Source organism: Phyllobates terribilis, unplaced genomic scaffold (assembly GCF_046119375.1).
Source record: "Phyllobates terribilis strain yellow unplaced genomic scaffold, ASM4611937v1 Scaffold_1__5_contigs__length_1240528914, whole genome shotgun sequence".
In the NCBI taxonomy this organism is placed as follows: Eukaryota; Metazoa; Chordata; class Amphibia; order Anura; family Dendrobatidae; genus Phyllobates; species Phyllobates terribilis.
The window spans coordinates 828,546,202-828,566,296 of NW_027362761.1; the positions used below are offsets into that span (position 1 = coordinate 828,546,202).

At 41.3% G+C, this 20,095-nt stretch overlaps 1 protein-coding gene across 3 annotated transcripts in view; it reads right to left on the reverse strand.

Annotated features, from left to right (window-relative positions):
• Positions 1 to 15,094, reverse strand: part of ADAMTS3 (ADAM metallopeptidase with thrombospondin type 1 motif 3) — a 293,692-nt gene extending 278,598 nt beyond the window's left edge. For all 3 annotated transcript variants that reach the window (XM_073637902.1, XM_073637907.1, XM_073637898.1), the window contains exons 1-2: positions 14,509 to 15,094; positions 11,031 to 11,058 (exon numbers count right to left, since the gene is read on the reverse strand). In XM_073637902.1, coding sequence (XP_073494003.1) covers positions 11,031 to 11,058; positions 14,509 to 14,577 — 97 coding nt within the window. In that variant the 5' untranslated portion in view covers positions 14,578 to 15,094. The remainder of the gene's footprint in view (positions 1 to 11,030; positions 11,059 to 14,508) is intronic.
• Positions 15,095 to 20,095: the final 5,001 nt, after the last annotated feature.

Genomic DNA, 20,095 nt, shown 5'->3' on the forward strand with positions numbered 1-20,095 from the left:
TTTTATTTAGGATGATGCTCCATTGCATGCATCAAAGTACTTCACTGCTTGGGTACCCAATAAAGGGCTTAAAGAAGAAAGAATAATGACACGGCCTCTTCCTCATCTGACCTAAACTCTATTGAGAACTTGTGGGCCCTTCTTAAATGGAAGATTTATGGTGAAGGAAAACAGTACATGTCTCTGAACAGTGTCTGTGAGGCTGTGATTGGTGCTGCCCAAAAAGTTGATCATCAACTGATTAAGAAACTGGCAGACTCCATGGATAGAAGGCTTATGACTGTTATTGAAAAGAAGGGTGGCTATATTGGTCACTGATATATATATTTTTTAAATGTATTTTTGTACGCTTTGAGTTGTTTGCTTATTATTCTCACTTTATCATGTAAAAATAAACGGAAAATTAAGTTTTTGATTTAGTTGGCCAATAATTCTGCACATATAGATATTCTCCTAAGACAAAACCTTTTACTTTCTTAAATATTCAGTATTCGGGTTTATTAACCTTTTGGATTGACCGATAGCACTGTAGTTGTTCAAAAATAAAATGTATGATCAAAAATACAAATTGCCTAATAATTCTGAGTATAGACTAGTGTATATGGTCTCATCTGGCACTTTGAATAGAAATGCAGCCATCCCGAGGTGAGACCCCATTTCTCCATGGGTCTACAGCAGCCATATGTTACGCTTCAATGGTATATACAGTATACCCTTGTACACAACTTAGTGGATCAGAAAAAAACAAACTGCCTGACTCGTTTTCAACCAACTGAAAGCAAACTAATGTGTTATTTCTTAAGCTGTTTTACTATACCATTACCCAAAAGACGAGTACACAGTAGATGCCCACACTGCCAAGAGTTTCCAGGGAAAACTAAATAAGGCTACTGCACATGACCTTTCCTGCATTCTGGCAATTCATGTCACGTTCAGTAATAACCCAGCATTAGAAGATTCCTATTTTAAAAACGAATATAATTTTGGACCAGATCTCATTGGAGAACCTCATTTGACTTATAGGTGACTTAAGGTCAATGAGTAGAATTTATGTCTTATATCCTTATAAATAAACACCAATAATGCAAAAGTGAGAAAGAAAAATTATAATGAAGCCCATTCAGATAGGAATAAGTGTTTAGTGTTATTCCATAATCACAACTACTGAAAGGCAAAAACACGTACATAAAGTTTTCATTGACTTTTTCCATAGAAATAGATATACTTTCTTAACAGTAAAACATGAGCAGGTTAGATGAAAAGCTCTCTCCGCTGAGCTCTGCGTCATGGTATCCATCAGAATCCGGTATTTAGGGGATCACTTTGGACTCCAGAATCCATCTGGCCTCCATCCCAACTATGTTAGTGTTTTTCAGATGTTCACGAAAAAAAGGGGGAAGACTACGCTTTTGTGCATGTCTACAAAAAGGCGGACACTGCCATGTTCAAGGCCAGATGGTGTCCAAAGTGAATCCGTTAAACTTATAATAGTGAATGACTTCAGTTGGGTTTCCGTCGAAATCCTGTTTTCGGAAAACATTGCAGACTGACAGGTAGGATGGCATGGAGGAAATAATCATTATTAATGAATGTAATAACTGTCATGATAAGAACTTCTCCCAAAGAATGATAGTATTTATTGATCCCCATTGTAGATCTCTCGCAAAAACAACATTTACATTGCAGGCTATGCAGCATTTTTAGCCATATTGAAATTCCTTTAGCAGCTCCAACCCTGGCGGGGTTATTTATTAACTATTTTTTGTGATCTGACTATTTGGATTAAAGGGATAATCATTCAAAGTTTGAAAATTGCTAATTTTTAGAATTTTTTGTTAAATTTCAGATATATTTATAATAAAATGCAAAATATAACAACATAGATTTACCATTATCATAAAGTACAATGTGTCACAAAAAATCGAACTCAAAATCACCGGGATATATTGAAACATTCCAAAGTTATTGCACATAAAGTGACAAATCACTAAGGGGATATAGTAACCTAAGGGGATATAGTAACCTCGGCTATAATATCTCCCATATAGCACCCTACCGCGGTATTGTCCACACAGTCATAAAGACTTAAAGCCCCTGAGTCCCAATGCAAAATTTTGCACAGTTTCTAATAACTAATAGGGTTTATTTAGTTCTTACCATTTTTGATACTTGACTGTCACCTGAATGTGACTGCGACTTCCGCACGTCCTATACAGTTATGAAGTTAGTTTACCCATATAGTAGCCCAATTCATGGTATTGCTTTTTAATTTTCCCGAGCCATGATAGCCTTATATGGTACCCATAGCTACCATAGCCATATGGCAGCCTTAGCTTTAATAGATCTATTATTAAATGTAGAACTACTTACATTAATGCCCACATTAGCTCCAGATTTAGTCTTACTCATACAGTAACCCCAGCCATTTTTGCTCACATGCATAGTCCTTTGCAGTGTTCATACAGTCCTGAAATAATGGTAGTGTAGATACTGCAACAGTACAGCCAAATAGTAGCCCTACATGTAGCATTGCTCATACAGTTGTACCATCTACAAAGCAATTGGAAAATTCACCATCAATATGCTAAAGGGGTTGTCCGGTCTAAATTGATAAGTCTGCAGTCACCCTGTATGGCTGCAGATTTATTACTCTCCCGAGCGTAGGCACTATGCACTGAGAGGATTCGGCAGTTTCTGAGCCGCGACCGGCGGGTAGGTATGCGTTATACATACTCCCGGCCAGAACCCAACTAGTGGGCGCGGCCTCGCTCCATACACTTGTATAGAGCGAGGCTGCGCCCACTGGACGGCCATGCCCACTGCACGGCCACGTCACTAAATGGCTAGCTCAGTACAAGTGTATGGAGCGAGTCCGCACCCACTAGTCTGGTTCTGGCCGAGAGTATGCATAACACATGCGTACCCACCGGTCCCAGCTCAGAAACTGGCGAATCCTTGCAGCACACAGTACGTGCACTGGGGGGATTCATAGGTCTGCAGTCACACAGAGTGACTGCAGACTTATCAATTTACACCGGACAACCCCTTTAAACGGAATCTTTCACCAGGTGTTTGCCACTACATCTGAGAGCAGCATGATGTAGGGGCAGAGACCCTGATTCCATCGATGTATTATTTACTGGGCTACTTGCTACAGTCTTGATAAAATCACTGATTTATCTGCTACAGAGCTACTAATTCTCTAAATGCTGGGCTCTGTTTAACCCCGCCTTCACCACTCATTCGCAGTTTTCTGTGTGAATAAGCATAAAGCATCCAATCAGTGGTGGGGGTGTGGTTGGACTACATGGCGGCAGGTTTACTAGTCCCCTAGTGATAATCTACTACTGATAAAAACGACAGCAAGCAGCCCAGCAAGTGACACATCGCTGGTATCAGGGTCTTTGTCTCTACATCATGCAGCTTCAGATTAGTTGGTAAAAACCTGATGACAGATTCCCTTTAAATTGATGGGCATCGCATATTTACATCATTCAAAAAGTTTATCAATATAGGAATTAATTGAATTATAAGAACTTTGCGTAATTCTTATGTAAACTCCTGCTTCCTATTTTAAACTGTTTCAAAACTTAGGAAATCTTTCTCCTGATGAAAAATGTATGTCTTAAATTAGTAGTAAAGGAAGAGCACATTGTGAAACTGTTTATATGGACTATTTAGCATATGGTTACAATGATAGTATAAAGAAAGTATTCTTTGTTATCATGTGATCTGATGAAGCTTTATAAATGTGCGCTGGATAATATTTCTAAAATACAAAATAAACTTCATATATTTATCACACACATCCAAGATTCATTGATGGGGCCATAGATTCCTAAATAGTTTTGATACCGTCCAAAGTGCAAATCCTTAGAAGGTCTTTTGAAGTTTGGGCTCATAGTGTACGCCCAGTCCATAGCACAAGGCACAAATTAATGGATTCATCATTTTCTAACCATTTGGATACAGCTTTGTTTTCTTGCTCTATACTTTACCTTTTATAGGATCTGGTTGGAAAGACTTTCACAAAATAACATATGCGTTTATAAAGTAACATGGCTTATAAAAAAAAATGTCCATTCATGTCAACCCTTGAGCAACCCCATTCATGTATAAAGTATGTTGAGCCGCTTCCTAAATTAATGCTAAACGTTCCTTTTCGCCAAATGCAACTGATGTGTAGCTGGTGGATTTCAGTTTATCCAGGGAAGTTTCCAACTAAGCAGAAACAAGAGGTCATCTGGTGAGCTAAGACTGGTTACGACTTTTATTACTTTTACTACTGTACCGTGTAATCAGAGATTAAAGCTTGTGATCAGCATGTCTGAGCTAGTCTATCTATGACACTCCAGGGCTTTTTCTGAGGGATATGATCATTTCACCCATTGGGCATACTAAATAGAACTTATGCCATGACAGTAGTCAGTTTTATGCCATGGTCCCACTATCAGTATTGGGTCAGTATTTTTTCTCAGGAGTGGGAGCCAAAACCAGGAGTGGTTTTCACTGCTCTCCTGGCATCTTTTTTCAAAGCAATGTGTCAAGTACTGCCCCTTATCCTCTGTATTAATCACTTTTAGTTCTGGAAAAATTATTGGCTACGGTAATCACGTGTCGTATCGACACGTCATTGTTGGAGTCAGATGAGAAAAGCTGGAGTGGGGCCATAGAAGCTTGGTAAATTGAGTATTCTTGTTATAATTTTGCTATTTTGCACTATCGTAAGATGTTTGTATAAAAAAAATTAATGGCGTTAAACTATCCCTTTAAAGGGAAGCTGTTATATCAGACAATGACCTTATGTTTAAATTGGGTTTTGGGTTAAACATAGTTTTAAAAAAAATGTGTGCAAATATCATAACATATATTAAAAACAAAAAATAGAACTCTTGACATTATCACACTGGCCACTGGGGCCTTTTTTAGACTCTAACTTTTTAGTTGTTTCAGGAAACAACACATGTACATAGCTACAATTTTTCGGATATATTTTGTATTTAAGTGTCTAAAGCGCCTGTGGAAAGGTCACTGTGAAAAGAGGAGGAGCAGGGTTAGCTATGTGATTGGTGGATCCTGTGTTATCATATGTATATAGAGGTGTTACCTGACATTATAATCTTGCCTTTGACAATGAAACTGCTGTAGGCATGAATCTAAAAAAGCCCCAGTGACCAGTGTGAAAATTGAAAGATTACTAATTAACTTTTTTTCAAAATGCTTTGAAAAATATATTTTTTTTAACAGCCTTCGGCTCGATCTCGAGCCATGGGGACTTGATGAACGATCTGTAGAAAGCTCGATCTTGTGCCAGCCTAGATAGGTCCATCTTAAATGTGTTCCGGTCGTACCTGGCAGTAGTCAATATCTTTGTCTTCTCTGTGTTGAATAGTAGTTCCATGTTAAGTAGCACAAAAACCTGATTAAAACAATGGGTCACTTTCTGATGGTAGTTTCCCTTTAAGCTTAAAATTACTGCTCAACTTTAGTGGGGCCAGACAGCATAACATTAAATTCACTATCTAATCAGCTGCATCTAATCTCGAACAACTATAAGCAAGGAGCTCACACGTTGGACTAGAAGAGGTTTCTCAATGGGACAAGCAGCTATGGCTGCCACTCATCACTCATAGAACAACATGCTTAGGAAAGTCTTAATCTAGCAGGAAATGAGAACTTACAATTATGTCTTACTGATCTAAATAAATTGTATATAGTTAAAAACCATTACTATCTTTGACGAACAGAAAATGTCCCTTGTATTGATATTACATTACACTTACATTGCATATGGCAATTGAGAGGATGGTTCTCAGAAGTGCAGTTTCATGCCAACAATAACACTGCCCGTTACCCAACAGAGAGAGAACACTTTATTCCGATGTCTGTACTGACGGTAATGTAGATCAGATTTTTCGAATAATTCAGGATACCAGCAAGCCACTAATCCCATTGTCTCACTGGCATTTGAAAAAATATTCTCTGGAAAGAACCCTTAAAAGGTAACCCTACTTAATATATTTGATATGTTCTAGTCCCAGTTTAGTAGGATTGATCGAGGGGTCAGGATCCTGAAACCCCCACTTATCGCTCAAGTCATGACATGGGTCATGTCCTCGAAGATGAGCAGAGAAGTCCTACAGTCAACCATTCAGCCTGTACACTGCTCTGCTCATGCCGGAGGATAAGCAGAATGCTTCTGCCCCTTGGAGCGACAAACTACTGAGATCTTGACCAATCTTATGAAGGAGCGTGCCTCTATATGTGTCCCGCTCAGCCTGGGCCACTAAGTTACGACCTAAACAAATACTTTGAACATTTTGTCATAAAACCTTTAGTTTCCTTTCAGAATCAGCATTTTCTATGGGATACCATATTGCAAAATACTCCCACAATTGCAGGCAATTGATTGCAAACAAGATTTGTTATTTTGCACATCCAGAAAAAGTAATCTTACAAACAAATTCTTTCAAGGCCATGTTGCAAAAATGAGTACACTCCAATGAAAGTCTTAGGGTCACAGCTAATGTTTAGACTATGAATAATTTCTTTACACAACAAACACTTTCCTTAATAGTCAGAATACAGTAGCAAAAGTGATACAAAAATTTAGAATTCCCCCATCTCACACAGACGTTCAGGTCGACCACAGAACTTAACACCTAAACAAGAGCGTCTTCTGATGAGAAGGGTTGAGAAAATCGACAAGCAAGTTCACTGCAGTTAGCTAAAGAAGTATAAAGCAAAATCGAGGTGAGTGATTCACATGACACAATGCACCGTACACAGAAGAGGAATGGCATGGGGGTCATCCATGAAGGAAGCCTCTCCTAAAACCCATGAACAAAAAAGCCCACCTACAATTTGCCAGGTCCCATGCTGAAAAATATGGAGACTTCTGGGACGCTATCCTCTGGAGTGATGAGACAAAGATAAATATTTTTGGAACTTATGACTTCAAACTACATGGAGTTGCAAAGGTGAGGAGTACAAAGAATGCATGGCGCCTACAGTGAAACACGGTGGGGCAGTGTCCTTATGTGTGGCTGCGTGGGTGCTGCTGTTGTCGAGGAGCTACATTTCATTGATGGTATCATGAATTCACAGATTTACTGCTCTATATTGAAAGAGAAGATGCTACCATCACTCCATGCCCTTGGTAGACGTTCACTTTTCAAACATGAAAATGATACAAAATACACTTCTAAGGACATTGTTGCATTTCTGAACAGGGTAAGTGATTCAGTAGCCAAGTAGGTCTCCTGATCTGAGCCCAATCGAACAACTATGGGGAATTCTAAAGAGACAAGTTTTGCATCACTCTCCATCCAGCATCCAGGCTCTAAAAAAAAGCCATTCGTGAAGAATGGAAATAGATGTTGCAATATTTCGCCAACTTGTTGATTCCATGTCTGAAAGACTTGGTGCTGTCCTTAAAAATCATGGAGGTCTATATAAAATATTAGATGTAGTAGTTTTTGATGTGGGGTGTATTCATTTTTGCATCAACTAATAATCTTAAATTTCAAAGGGGGTGTACACAATTATGATGAGCATTGTATATAGAAGAGTTTCCGTTTTGAGGCAGTATGGTAGCTAGTTGGTTCGAATCTGACCACGCATAGCATCTTCATTGAGTATTTGTGTTGTCCATACTGGTTTCCTCTTATACTCGAAAAATATACTAACCTACCCAGTGCCCCCTAGTGGCCACATTACCATGTAAAGTAATAGAGTAACATGATATTCCAATGAAAAACCTTTTATGCTATGAAGATTTTATTGTAATAACTGTGTGATCGGTGAGGGTTCAATCATTTGGACCATTCCTGGTGCAATAAATATCTTACATCTTGTGGCATTGAAAAAACAGCATTAGCCATAGGAGAAACCTATTAATTTACTTATTTTTTGACAACCTACATTTAAGTTGTTCCTCCAGTGTAATTGGGGTGACATGTCTATCCAGTGATGACAGGTATCAGAGGAAAGAAGGGTTAGGCATTTTGAATTGTATCATGCTGGTCAGGAGCGACTGGTGGGGCTTAGTCCCCTCTCCCTATTGAGAACACGTGCACATTTGGCTGAATTAAATGAGCATTTGTATGGAGGGTCAGGGGAAGGAGTTGCGAAGCCGAACTCAAGCATAAAGACCCTTGTACATGTTAAACTAATGTCGGCCAAACCAGCCGATATTGACGGGTTCGTTCAACAGTCTAATAGGTATGAGGGCACCGGCAAATTGATGGTCAGGTAAATTGTTGATAACACATTTGATTCATAGAGAAGACAGGAGTGCTTGACCGAGCAAGCGCTCCTGTGCATGGGAGATGGCTGTCGGACAAACGATCAGTCAAAGCATCTTTCGGTAGACAGCCATCTATTGAGAATGGTCAGCCTAAGGCTTATGGCAGCCTATAGATTATACACTGCCAGACTACAAGCTATGGAGTAACAACCATTGTCTGCAGGACATTTAAAGCTAAACTCCTGCCAAGAAAGGGACTGGGACATCAAAGTGAGAAGTCATGTATCAGGCTCCGCACTAGGCATAACAAGGTGTATCAGTGTTGCTAGCTCTGTTTCTCGAATTGTCTCACCACTGTTCAGTTGACCTTGATTCAAAAGGGGCTGTAATTATTACACTATATTAGGAAATTGGTATTTTGCTATCATCTAATTTACGCACACAACACGCACACAACTATATAATAAATCAGTGCCATCCTGCACGGTCCACGTATGGACAAACAGCACTAGTAAATTTCTGCATGTTAAAATATTTTTAAAGGGCTGTTCTGCCACTTATATATTGATGACCTATTCTTTGGATAAATAGTAGGGGATCTGCAGTACCTGGCAGCAGCCACTACATAGCTGATGGAGCTCTGCAACTGCTAACATTCGGCCACCCCAGCACTGACAACAGCAGAATAATAGCAGAGCATGCATGTTTACGGAGAAGTCAGGAAAATAACAAAAATGGCATGAACATAGCCACTTCATGTTCATAGCCCCTTCATGTACATAGCCCCTTCATGGACATAGCCCCTTCATGTTCATAGCCCCTTCATGTACATAGCCCCTTCATGTACATAGCCCCTTCACGTTCATAGCCCCTTCATGTACATAGCCACTTCATGTACATAGCCCCTTCATGTTCATAGCCCTTTCATGCACATAGCCACTTCATGTACATAGCCCTTTCATGTACATAGCCCCTTCATGTACATAGCCCCTTCATGTACATAGCCCCTTCATGTTCATAGCCCCTTCATGTACATAGCCCCTTCATATACATAGCCCCTCCATGTTCATAGCCCCTTCATGGACATAGCCCCTTCATGTACATAGCCCCTTCATGTACATAGCCCCTTCATGTTCATAGCCCCTTCATGTACATAGCCCCTTCATGTTCATAGCCCCTTCATGTACATAGCCCCTTCATATACATAGCCCCTTCATGTTCATAGCCCCTTCATGTTCATAGCCCCTTCATGTACATAGCCCCTTCATGTACATAGCCCCTTCATGTTCATAGCCCCTTCATGTACATAGCCCCTTCATATACATAGCCCCTCCATGTTCATAGCCCCTTCATGGACATAGCCCCTTCATGTACATAGCCCCTTCATGTACATAGCCCCTTCATGTTCATAGCCCCTTCATGTACATAGCCCCTTCATGTTCATAGCCCCTTCATATACATAGCCCCTTCTTGTTCATAGCTCCTTCATGTACATAGCCCCTACATGTTCATAGCCCCTTCATGTACATAGCCCCTTTATGTACATAGCCCCTTCATGTTCATAGCCCCTTCATGTTCATAGCCCCTTCATGTTCATAGCCCCTTCATGTACATAGCCCCTTTATGTACATAGCCCCTTCATGTTCATAGCACCTTCATGTACATAGCCCCTTCATGTACATAGCCCCTTCATGTTCATAGCCCCTTCATGTACATAGCCCCTTTATGTTCATAGCCCCTTCATGTTCATAGCCCATTCATGTTCATAGCCCCTTCATGTACATAGCCCCTTTATGTACATAGCCCCTTTATGTACATAGCCCCTTCATGTTCATAGCCCCTTCATGTTCATAGCCCCTTCATGTTCATAGCCCCTTCATGTACATAGCCCCTTTATGTACATAGCCCCTTCATGTTCATAGCCCCTTCATGTACATAGCCCCTTCATGTACATAGCCCCATCATGGACATAGCCCCTTCATGTACATAGCCCCTTCATGTACATAGCCCCTTCATGTTCATAGCACCTTCATGTACATAGCCCCTTCATGTACATAGCCCCTTCATGTTCATAGCCCCTTCATGTACATAGCCCCTTCATGTACATAGCCCCTTCATGTACATAGCCCCTACATGTTCATAGCCCCTTCATGTACATAGCCCCTTTATGTACATAGCCTCTTCATGTACATAGCCCCTTCATGTACATAGCCCCTTCATGTTCATAGCCCCTTCATGTACATAGCCCCTTCATGTACATAGCCCCTTCATGTACATAGCCCCTTCATGTACATAGCCCCTTCATGTTCATAGCCCCTTCATGTACATAGCCCCTTTATGTACATAGCCCCTTTATGTACATAGCCCCTTCATGTTCATAGCCCCTTCATGTTCATAGCCCCTTCATGTTCATAGCCCCTTCATGTACATAGCCCCTTTATGTTCATAGCCCCTTCATGTTCATAGCCCCTTCATATACATAGCCTCTTCATATACATAGCCCCTTCATGTTCATAGCCCCTTCATGGACATAGCCCCTTCATGGACATAGCCCCTTCATGTACATAGCCCCTTCATGTACATAGCCCCTTCATATACATAGCCCCTCCATGTTCATAGCCCCTTCATGTACATAGCCCCTTCATGTACATAGCCCCTTCATGGACATAGCCCCTTCATGGACATAGCCCCTTCATGTTTATAGCCATCGTCAGTAATAATTTATCAGCAATGCAGCTTTTCACAATTATTATTACAATAGCTTGTCGTGTTATAAACTTACCTATCCGAGTGTTTCCTTCGTTGCCAGCCTGTATATAAAGAAAAAGAAAAGAACATTAATTATATTTCGATGCTTTGGACACTTCACATTAACAGCAGGGGTTTGTGCCGGGCAGAAAACCAAAATTGCTCCAGACAACTTTTACATTTATTGGTGGGTTTCCCATCACTGAATACACATCTGGGTTGCCATCTATAGTCAAAGGGCTTTCAGTATTCTCTTAACACAGCGCCCCCTGTGGAATAAATCAGTAAAGTCGTGCCAATGGTCCAGCAGCCAAAGGTCCTAAAGTTATTTAATGATTTCTAGCTATCGCTTCAGGCCTCTATTAGAGAAATCAACTATATCCTGTATATAAGTAGCTCATTTATTTATATATACAGTACAGACCAAAAGTTTGGACACACCTTCTCATTTAAAGATTTTTCTGTATTTTCATGACTATGAAAATTGTACATTCACACTGAAGGCATCAAAACTATGAATTAACACATGTGGAATTATATACTTAACAAAAAAGTGTGAAACAACTGAAAATATGTCTTATATTCTAGGTTCTTCAAAGCAGCCACCTTTTGCTTTGATGACTGCTTTGCACACTCTTGCCATTCTCTTGATGAGCTTCAAGAGGTAGTCACCGGAAATGGTCTTCCAACATTCTTGAAGGAGTTCCCAGAGATGCTTAGCACTTGTTGGCCCTTTTACCTTCACTCTGCAGTCCAGCTCACCCCAAACCATCTCGATTGGGTTCAGGTCTGGTGACTGTGGAGGCCAGGTCATCTGGCATAGCACCCCACCACTCTCCTTCTTGGTCAAATAGCCCTTACACAGCCTGGAGGTGTGTTTGGGGTCATTGTCCTGTTGAAAAATAAATGATGGTCCAACTAAACGCAAACCGGATGGAATAGCATGCCGCTGCAAGATGCTGTGGTAGCCATGCTGGTTCAGTATGCCTTCAATTTTGAATAAATCCCCAACAGTGTCACCAGCAAAGCACCCCCACACCATCACACCTCCTCCTCCATGCTTCACGGTGGGAACCAGGCATGTAGAGTCCATCCATTCACCTTTTCTGCGAAGCACAAAGAGACGGTGGTTGGAACTAAAGATCTCAAATTTTTACTCATCAGACCAAAGCACAGATTTCCACTGGTCTAATGTCCATTTCTTGTGTTCTTTAGCCAAAACAAGTCTCTTCTGCTTGTTGTGTGTCCTTAGCAGTGGTTTCCTAGCAGCTATTTTGCCATGAAGGCCTGCTGCACAAAGTCTCCTCTTAACAGTTGTTGAAGAGATGTGTCTGCTGCTAGAACTCTGTGTGGCATTGACCTGGTCTCTAATCTAAGCTGCTGTTAACCTGAGAATTCTGAGGCTGGTTACTCAGATAAACTTATCCTCAGAAGCAGAGGTGACTCTTGGTCTTCCTTTCCAGGGGCGGTCCTCATGTGAGCCAGTTTCTTTGTAGCGCTTGATGGTTTTTGCAACTGCACTTGGGGACACTTTCAAAGTTTGCACAATTTTTTGGACTGACTGACCTTCATTTCTTAAAGTAATGATGGCCACTCGTTTTTCTTTACTTAGCTGCTTTTTTTCTTGCCATAATACAAATTCTAACAGTCTATTCAGTAGGACTATCAGCTATGTATCCACCAGACTTCTGCACAACACAACTGATGGTCCCAACCCCATTTATAAGGCAAGAAATCCCACTTATTAAACCTGATAGGGCACACCTGTGAAATGAAAACCATTTCCGGTGACTACCTCTTGAAGCTCATCAAGAGAATGCCAAGAGTGTGCAAAGCAGTCATCAAAGCAAAAGGTGGCTGCTTTGAAGAACGTAGAATATAAGACCTATTTTCAGCTGTTTCACACTTTTTTGTTAAGTATATAATTCAATATGTGTTAATTCATAGTTTTGATGCCTTCAGTGTGAATGTACAATTTTCATAGTCATGAAAATACAGAAAAATCTTTAAATGAGGTGTGTCCAAACTTTTGATCTGTACTGTATATATATATTTCTATAGATAGATAGATATATGGATAGACAGACAGATAGATAATAGACAATATAGATATATATATAGACAGATATATAGATAGATAATAGATAGATATAGATAGATAATAGATATATAGATAGACAACAGATATATAGACAGATAATAGATATATAGATAGATAGACAATAGATATACAGGATAGATAGATAGATAGATAGATAGATAGATAGATAGATATATAGATAGATAGATAGATATGTGAAGCGAGTTATATTACATTAATAACATGTACAGGTGGGTAATTTTAGATGAAGTATGTGAAATATAGGTTGTGAAGTAGGGGGAGCTTTTTAGCCTGGAGCTGTCAAGGAGCCTAGAACGTCTTAATGTGACACGTGTAGCCACTGCCCTCTGTTATACTTAAGCATAGCACTGGTCCTTTTACACAGAAATCCTCATCTGCTAGACACAGTGCTAATAAGAAAACCCACCACAAGGTAAACTTGAGAGAGACGGAAAGAAAGAAAGAAAGAAAGAAAGAAAGAAAGAAAGAAAGAAAGAAAGAAAGAAAGAAAGAAAGAAAGAAAGAAAGAAAGAAAGAAAAAAAATGGCTAGATAGGTGACAGACAATGTACAAGAAATATTACATATATCATATAAATATAAATATATTTTTGATAAATTAATGGGCAGATAGATGACAGACAGATAAAGATATGAGACAGACGGATAGATGGATAGATAGATAATACACCAATAAATAGATAGATAGATAGATAGATAATAGATGGATAGATGGATAGATAGATAGATAGATAATAGATAGATAGATGATAGATAGATAGATAGATAGATAGATAGATAGATGGATAGATAGATAGAAAGATAGATAGATAGATAGATAGATAGATAGATAGATAGATAGATAGATAATACACTAATAACTAGATAGATACTGATAGGCAGATAGATAGATAGATAGATATATGGATGGATAGATAGATAGAAAGATAGATAGATAGATAGATAGATAGATAGATAGATAGATAGATAATACACTAATAACTAGATAGATACTGATAGGCAGATGATAGATAGATAGATAGATAGATAGATAGATAGATAGATAGATAGATAGATAATACACTAATAACTAGATAGATACTGATAGGCAGATAATAGATAGATAGATAGATAGATAGATAGATAGATAGATAGATAGATAGATAGATAGATAATACACTAATAAATAGATAGATACTGATAGGCAGATAGATAATAGATAGATAGATAGATAGATAGATAGATAGATAGATAATACACTAATAAATAGATGGATAGATAGATAGATAGATAGATAGATAGATAGATAGATAGATAGATAGATAATACACTAATAAATAGATGGATAGATAGATACTGATAGACAGGTGGATAGATAACAGACAGATAAGATGGCAGGCAGCTGGCATTACCGGTGGAGCTGTAGTCTTGCCCTCCATCACGGCCACAGCCAGCAGCAGGCAGAGTGACAGCAGAGCCATCAGGGTGCGGGATGAGTGCGGCTAGTCCGGATCAGATGCTGCTGCCCCGGCCGGTTCTCCTCCGGTAATCTTCCTCCTCCTCCTCCGTAGCGGTCCCTATGGGGCTCAGGTCCCGAGGACCGCTCTTCTCTAGGTAAGTTTCAGTGCACGTGTCCTAGGAGCCCGGTGCTGCTCATCTATGGCGCAGTCCTGGGGCAGAACACTTGTCATACAGTTAGTTCTACTGATCAGGGAAAGTGCGGTACTTCACGCCTTCCCAGTCTACGTGTTACTAGCAGGTAAGTTAGTAAGTTAGCGGGACTAGCCCTTTAAGAGAGCAGGGACCGGCAGCCGGACGGCAGAGGAGAAAGTTCTTGTGGAGCCGGAGTCCTGAGCTCAGGAGGGAGGGGGCAGAGTTCCTACAGTCAGAGAACTAATGTAAGGGAGGAAGAGGAAGAGGGGCAGGGGCAGAGGCAGTGACTCCGGGCTCACAGAGCTCTGCTTTCCCCCTCAAGCCTCCCAAACATCTAATAGAGGCCTGACTGACACCTCCCCCTGAGACGTCAACAGAGCCTTCTCTTCCTCCCCTGCACTGGCCGCAGAGATGCCAGCGAGCACAGCATGAATGGAGGCGACTGCCGCCCGCCGGTGCCACATGTCCCGGGCAGAGCTGCTACCAGCCTGGCTGGTGCTGGGCTTCCCATAGCAGAGCATGGCAGGGTCACCTCTGTGGGCAGCAATGTCAGGCTCACTATTCCAGACAGTGGTCAGTGCTGACTGCCATACACTAAAGTCCACCTACAGGAGCTTACCCATCCCATACTAAACCCATAGGCATTAATATGGCGCTGCCCCCACAGTGCAGTCTGAACAGCTTCCACTCTTCTCAAAAGGCTTTCTACAAGACTTTGGGTTGTGTCTGTGGGAACTGTTGCCAATTTTCCCAGAAGAGCATTTGATAAGTCCGACACTGATGAAAAGGTTGGGTTCTCGACTAGTTCTTCATTCTAAAAGTGTCCGATGGGTTTGGGGTCGTTTTTCTATTCAGCCCGACCATCGCTCCATGCATTCTCTATGAGGCTGCCGGAAAAAGTCAAGCACAACACTCAGCAACCCCATAAGTCATAAGAAGTGAACGGAGCAGCAATCAAGCATGCCGCACCATCCTAAAAGAGCCCCGTTCTGTCTATTGGGTCCCCGCGGAGAGACCCCCACCGATCTTGTGACCGCTCATGTGCCGACTCATTTGTCTTCCGAGTTCTATATGTTCAGTGAAAAACGACAGCCCCTGCTTCATTGAGAGAACCTAGCTGGCACATGACCATAAAGTATGAAAAATCACAAATGACTGGTATCATGATGAGCGCAGGAACAGGCAAGCAGAGCCGAATCCTGACAGTGCTTATATTTCATGTCATTAGGATTTGGCATACTACAATGCTTGCCCGTTTAATCTATACGTCCTGGTGTATTGGTTAAACAGAGGTTACAAAATTCAAACGGACAGTGGTTTTTCCTAGACTTTTTTATTCCATAGGTTTCGGACACAAAAGTACAAACTCAGTTGTAAATTATGTAAAGTCAAGCACTTCAGCTCCATTGCTGTTTCGATCTTTGTTGACAGGCTGCAGTGCTGACGTCATGACTACAGCTCATATGAGCGCTGCACCCAATCACTAGACCATTTTGAGCTGACTACCTTGGCAATCCTGCCGAGGCCAGTGATTGTCTGTAGTGGTCATTTGAGCTGTAATGTGTTATTACCGCTGCAGCCTGCCAGTAAAGAACTAAGCAGTAGTAGAAAGGCAGCGCAGAACCTGCGGAAGGGTGGGTATAGCTGAAAAAAACATGGAAAACAGCTCACAGAAGGACATACATTCAAAAACATCACAGAAAAAAATTAAAAAGATCCTGCCTAATGAAAAAATTATGTATAAAAAATACATGAGGTATTTGTTGATATTTTGGCCAAAATACACAAGCTAACAACCCACGTCAAGGGTCCTCATACTTGCGAGTCCCTATACTAAATTAAGAAACGGCTTACAGAAGGACGTGGTTTGCGAGATTGCGTATTTTGGCCAAAATATCCACCAATACCTCATGTATTCTATACATAATTTTTCATCTGTTTATTGCACATTTTTCCATTGTTATGCAGGGTGCAGCTGGGTCCTTTAGTGTTGGTTGGGTGAATTGAGGTGCCTGTCCTTGTGGGGTGTACTTATATATTGCTGGGCAGCCAGCCTGATCTAATAGTATGGATGTCATCAATAGTCTGTAAGCCTACTGTGCATCTGGACCCCTCCTCTTGAGCTTCTGCTCACCGGGCCCCAGGGTATGATAGTATAGCCGTCGCCGCCAAACGCACATCTCGGCACGGTACCTTCCTTGGAGCTCCAAGGGAGTCGTTATCACATACACGCCGGCATGTACGCGCGCCACTCACCAGGAAAACACCTGAAGTGGAGCTGCAGGGGATTTCTAAAACTAATTAACCCATTAACGACCTATGATGTGATTATTCGTCATATTTCGCCTCCCCCTCTTTGGTGCAGGCTCTGGCGATGATCTGATCAGCTGTTATGTACCCCTAACAGCCGTGGGTGGAATCGCGATCCATCCGCTGCTGTTAACTAGTTAAATGCCATTGTCAGTCTCTGACAGCGGCATTTAACTCGCGCAAACTGGATGCGCATCATTAGCTCCACCCATTGGCGCCCCTGTCACATGATCACGAGGCACCGATGGGTGGGCATGACAACCCAGGTTCTCCGGCAGGAGACCCCTGTGGTTGTCATTGTCGAACGGCTATGAGGGCCGTCACGTAGGATCAGCACTCATAGCAGATGAGCACTTTTGTTACGCATAGCAGGGCTATATAAAAGAGTTCAAATCACCCCCCTTTCGCCTTTTGTCCCATTCAAAATAAAAAATACACATATTTGGTATCACCGTGTTCAGAATCGCCCGATCTATCAATATAAAAAAATAATCAGATCGGTAAACGGCGTAACAAGAAAAAAATTCTAAACTCCAGAATTACTTATTTTTGGTCTCCGCAACATTGCAATAAAATGCAATAACAGACGATCAAAACATCATATCAACCCCAAAATGGTGTGGATAAAAACGTCAGCTCAGTGCACAGAAAATAAGCCCTTACCCAGCCCCAGATCCCAAAAAGTGGATGAAGACGCTATGGGTCTCGGAAAATGGCGCCTTTATTTATTTTTTTTTATTTTTTTTTTACAAACTTTGGATTTTTTTTTCACAAGTTAAATAAAAAAGAACTTATACATGTTTGGTATCTAAGAACTAGTAATGACCTGGAGAATCATAATGGCAGGTCATTTTTTGCATTTAGTGAACATAATACAAAAAAAACTATTGTGGAATTGCACCTTTTTGCAATTTCACCGCACTTGGATTTTTTTTCCCGTTTTTCAGTACATGATATGGTAAAACTAATGGTGTCGTCCAAAAGTACAACTCGTCCGGCAAAAAGCAAGCCCTCACATGGCCGTATTGACAGAAAAAAAAAAAGTGGGAAGAAGGGAAGCAAAAACAAAAACAGAAAAACCCATGGTCCTTAAGGGGTTAAATGGGTGTGGGGGAGCAAATAATGATTGATTAAGGGTGTGGGACCAGAGCTGTGGAGTTGGAGTCATGTAGTCGGAGTTGGTGTCCATTTTGGTGGAGTCAGAGTCAGAATCGGAGTTGGTATAAAATGGACCAACTCCAACTCCTAAAATATATAATAAATTGGGTACAGTAGTTCAATGCAGTTTGTGAGGAATATTTTTTCATAAGAATTTGGGAAAGTTATGAAATGTCCTATAAATGTCTGTCCTATTCCTGATCTAAGGGTCTAGACTTTTAGCTGAGATGAATCTGTGTTACAGTAAATTCATCACTTAGGCTAAGTGCCCACGATGCAGAAATGCTGCATATTTTTTCCGCTTCTCCCTGGCAGGAAAAACACATGCGGATTTTACATGCGTTTTTCCTGCCAGGTAGAAGCGTTTGTCAAGCGTTCTTCACATGCATTTCTGCATGCGGGTTATCAAGCGCTTTCCAAGCGATTTTAGCGTCACTTGGAAAGTGCTTGACAACTTGTTCACACTATAGAAATCCATGCAACCGGCATGGATTTATATAGTGTGACCAAGTTAGTTAAAAAAAAAGAATAAGAATGGTGAAAAATAAAAATTAAATTTTATACTTGCCTTCCGATGTCCTCCCGGTGTTTTCTCCGCTGCGCCCGGTGTCTTGGGCTTCTCGCGGTAGTGTGAAGGACCTGCGGTGACGTCATGGTCACATGACTCAGTGACGTCATGGCAGGTCCTTCACAACACCGTGACCCATACAGCAGACCAGACGCAGCGGAGAAAACACCGGGAGGACATCGGAAGGTAAGTATAATCTTTATTTTTTATTTTAAATTCTTTTTTTTAACAGGTTCTATGGTACCCAGGTCTGGAGGAGAGTCTCATCTTCTCCAAACCCGGGTACCATCCACACATAGAAACGCATAATATCCGTGTGTACAAATGTACTGACACGGATATTATGCGTTTCAATGCAAGTCAATGGCTTCAATTACGCTGCATGTCCGCAAAATTAATGGACATGCTGCGTATTTTTCCACACTGATAATCCGCAGCAAAAATTTCCGCAGCATGTGCACAGCACATGCGGATTATCATTGGGGAACATGGGGCACGTATTACCAAGCATTTTTAAGCGTTTTCGCTGCAGAAATTACGCTGCAAAAACGCTTGAAAAACACATAGTAGGCACACAGCCTTAAACATGAGCCATGTATGAGGGAGCCGTTGAGTCGGAGTTGGAGTCAGAGTCGGTGTCATGGAAATTGAGGAGTCGGAGGTTTGGCTTACCGACTCCACAGCCCTGTGTGGGACTGGGGACAGCAAATAATGATGGATTGAGGGTGGGGGACAGCAAATGATGATGGGATGGGGGACAGAAAATAATGATGGATTGGGTGATGGGGGATAGCAAATAATGATGGATTGGGGACGGTGGACAGCAAATTATGATGGGTGGGGGACAGTGAATGATGATGTATTGAGGGTTCGATAGGGGTGCCCAAATAATGACGTCTTGAGGGTGTGGGATAGGGAACAGCAAATAATGATGGGTGAGGGACGGGGGACAGCAATTAATGATGAATTGAGGGTGGGGGAGGGGGACAGCAAATAATGATGAATTGAGGGTGTGGGACGGGAGACAGCAAATGATGATGGGTGGGGGACAGCAAATAATGATAGATGGGGGGTGGGAGACGGGGACAGCAAATAATGATGGATTGAGGGTGGGGTACATCAAATGATAATGAATTGGGGGAGAGCAAATGATTTATTAAGGGTGGGGAGAGTAAATGATGATGTATTGAGACTGGGCAATGGGGGACAGTAAATGATGATGAATTGAGGGTGGGGGACAACAAATCATGATGAATTGGGGGTGGGGGAGAGTAAATGATGAATTGAGTATGGGGGAGAACAAATGATGA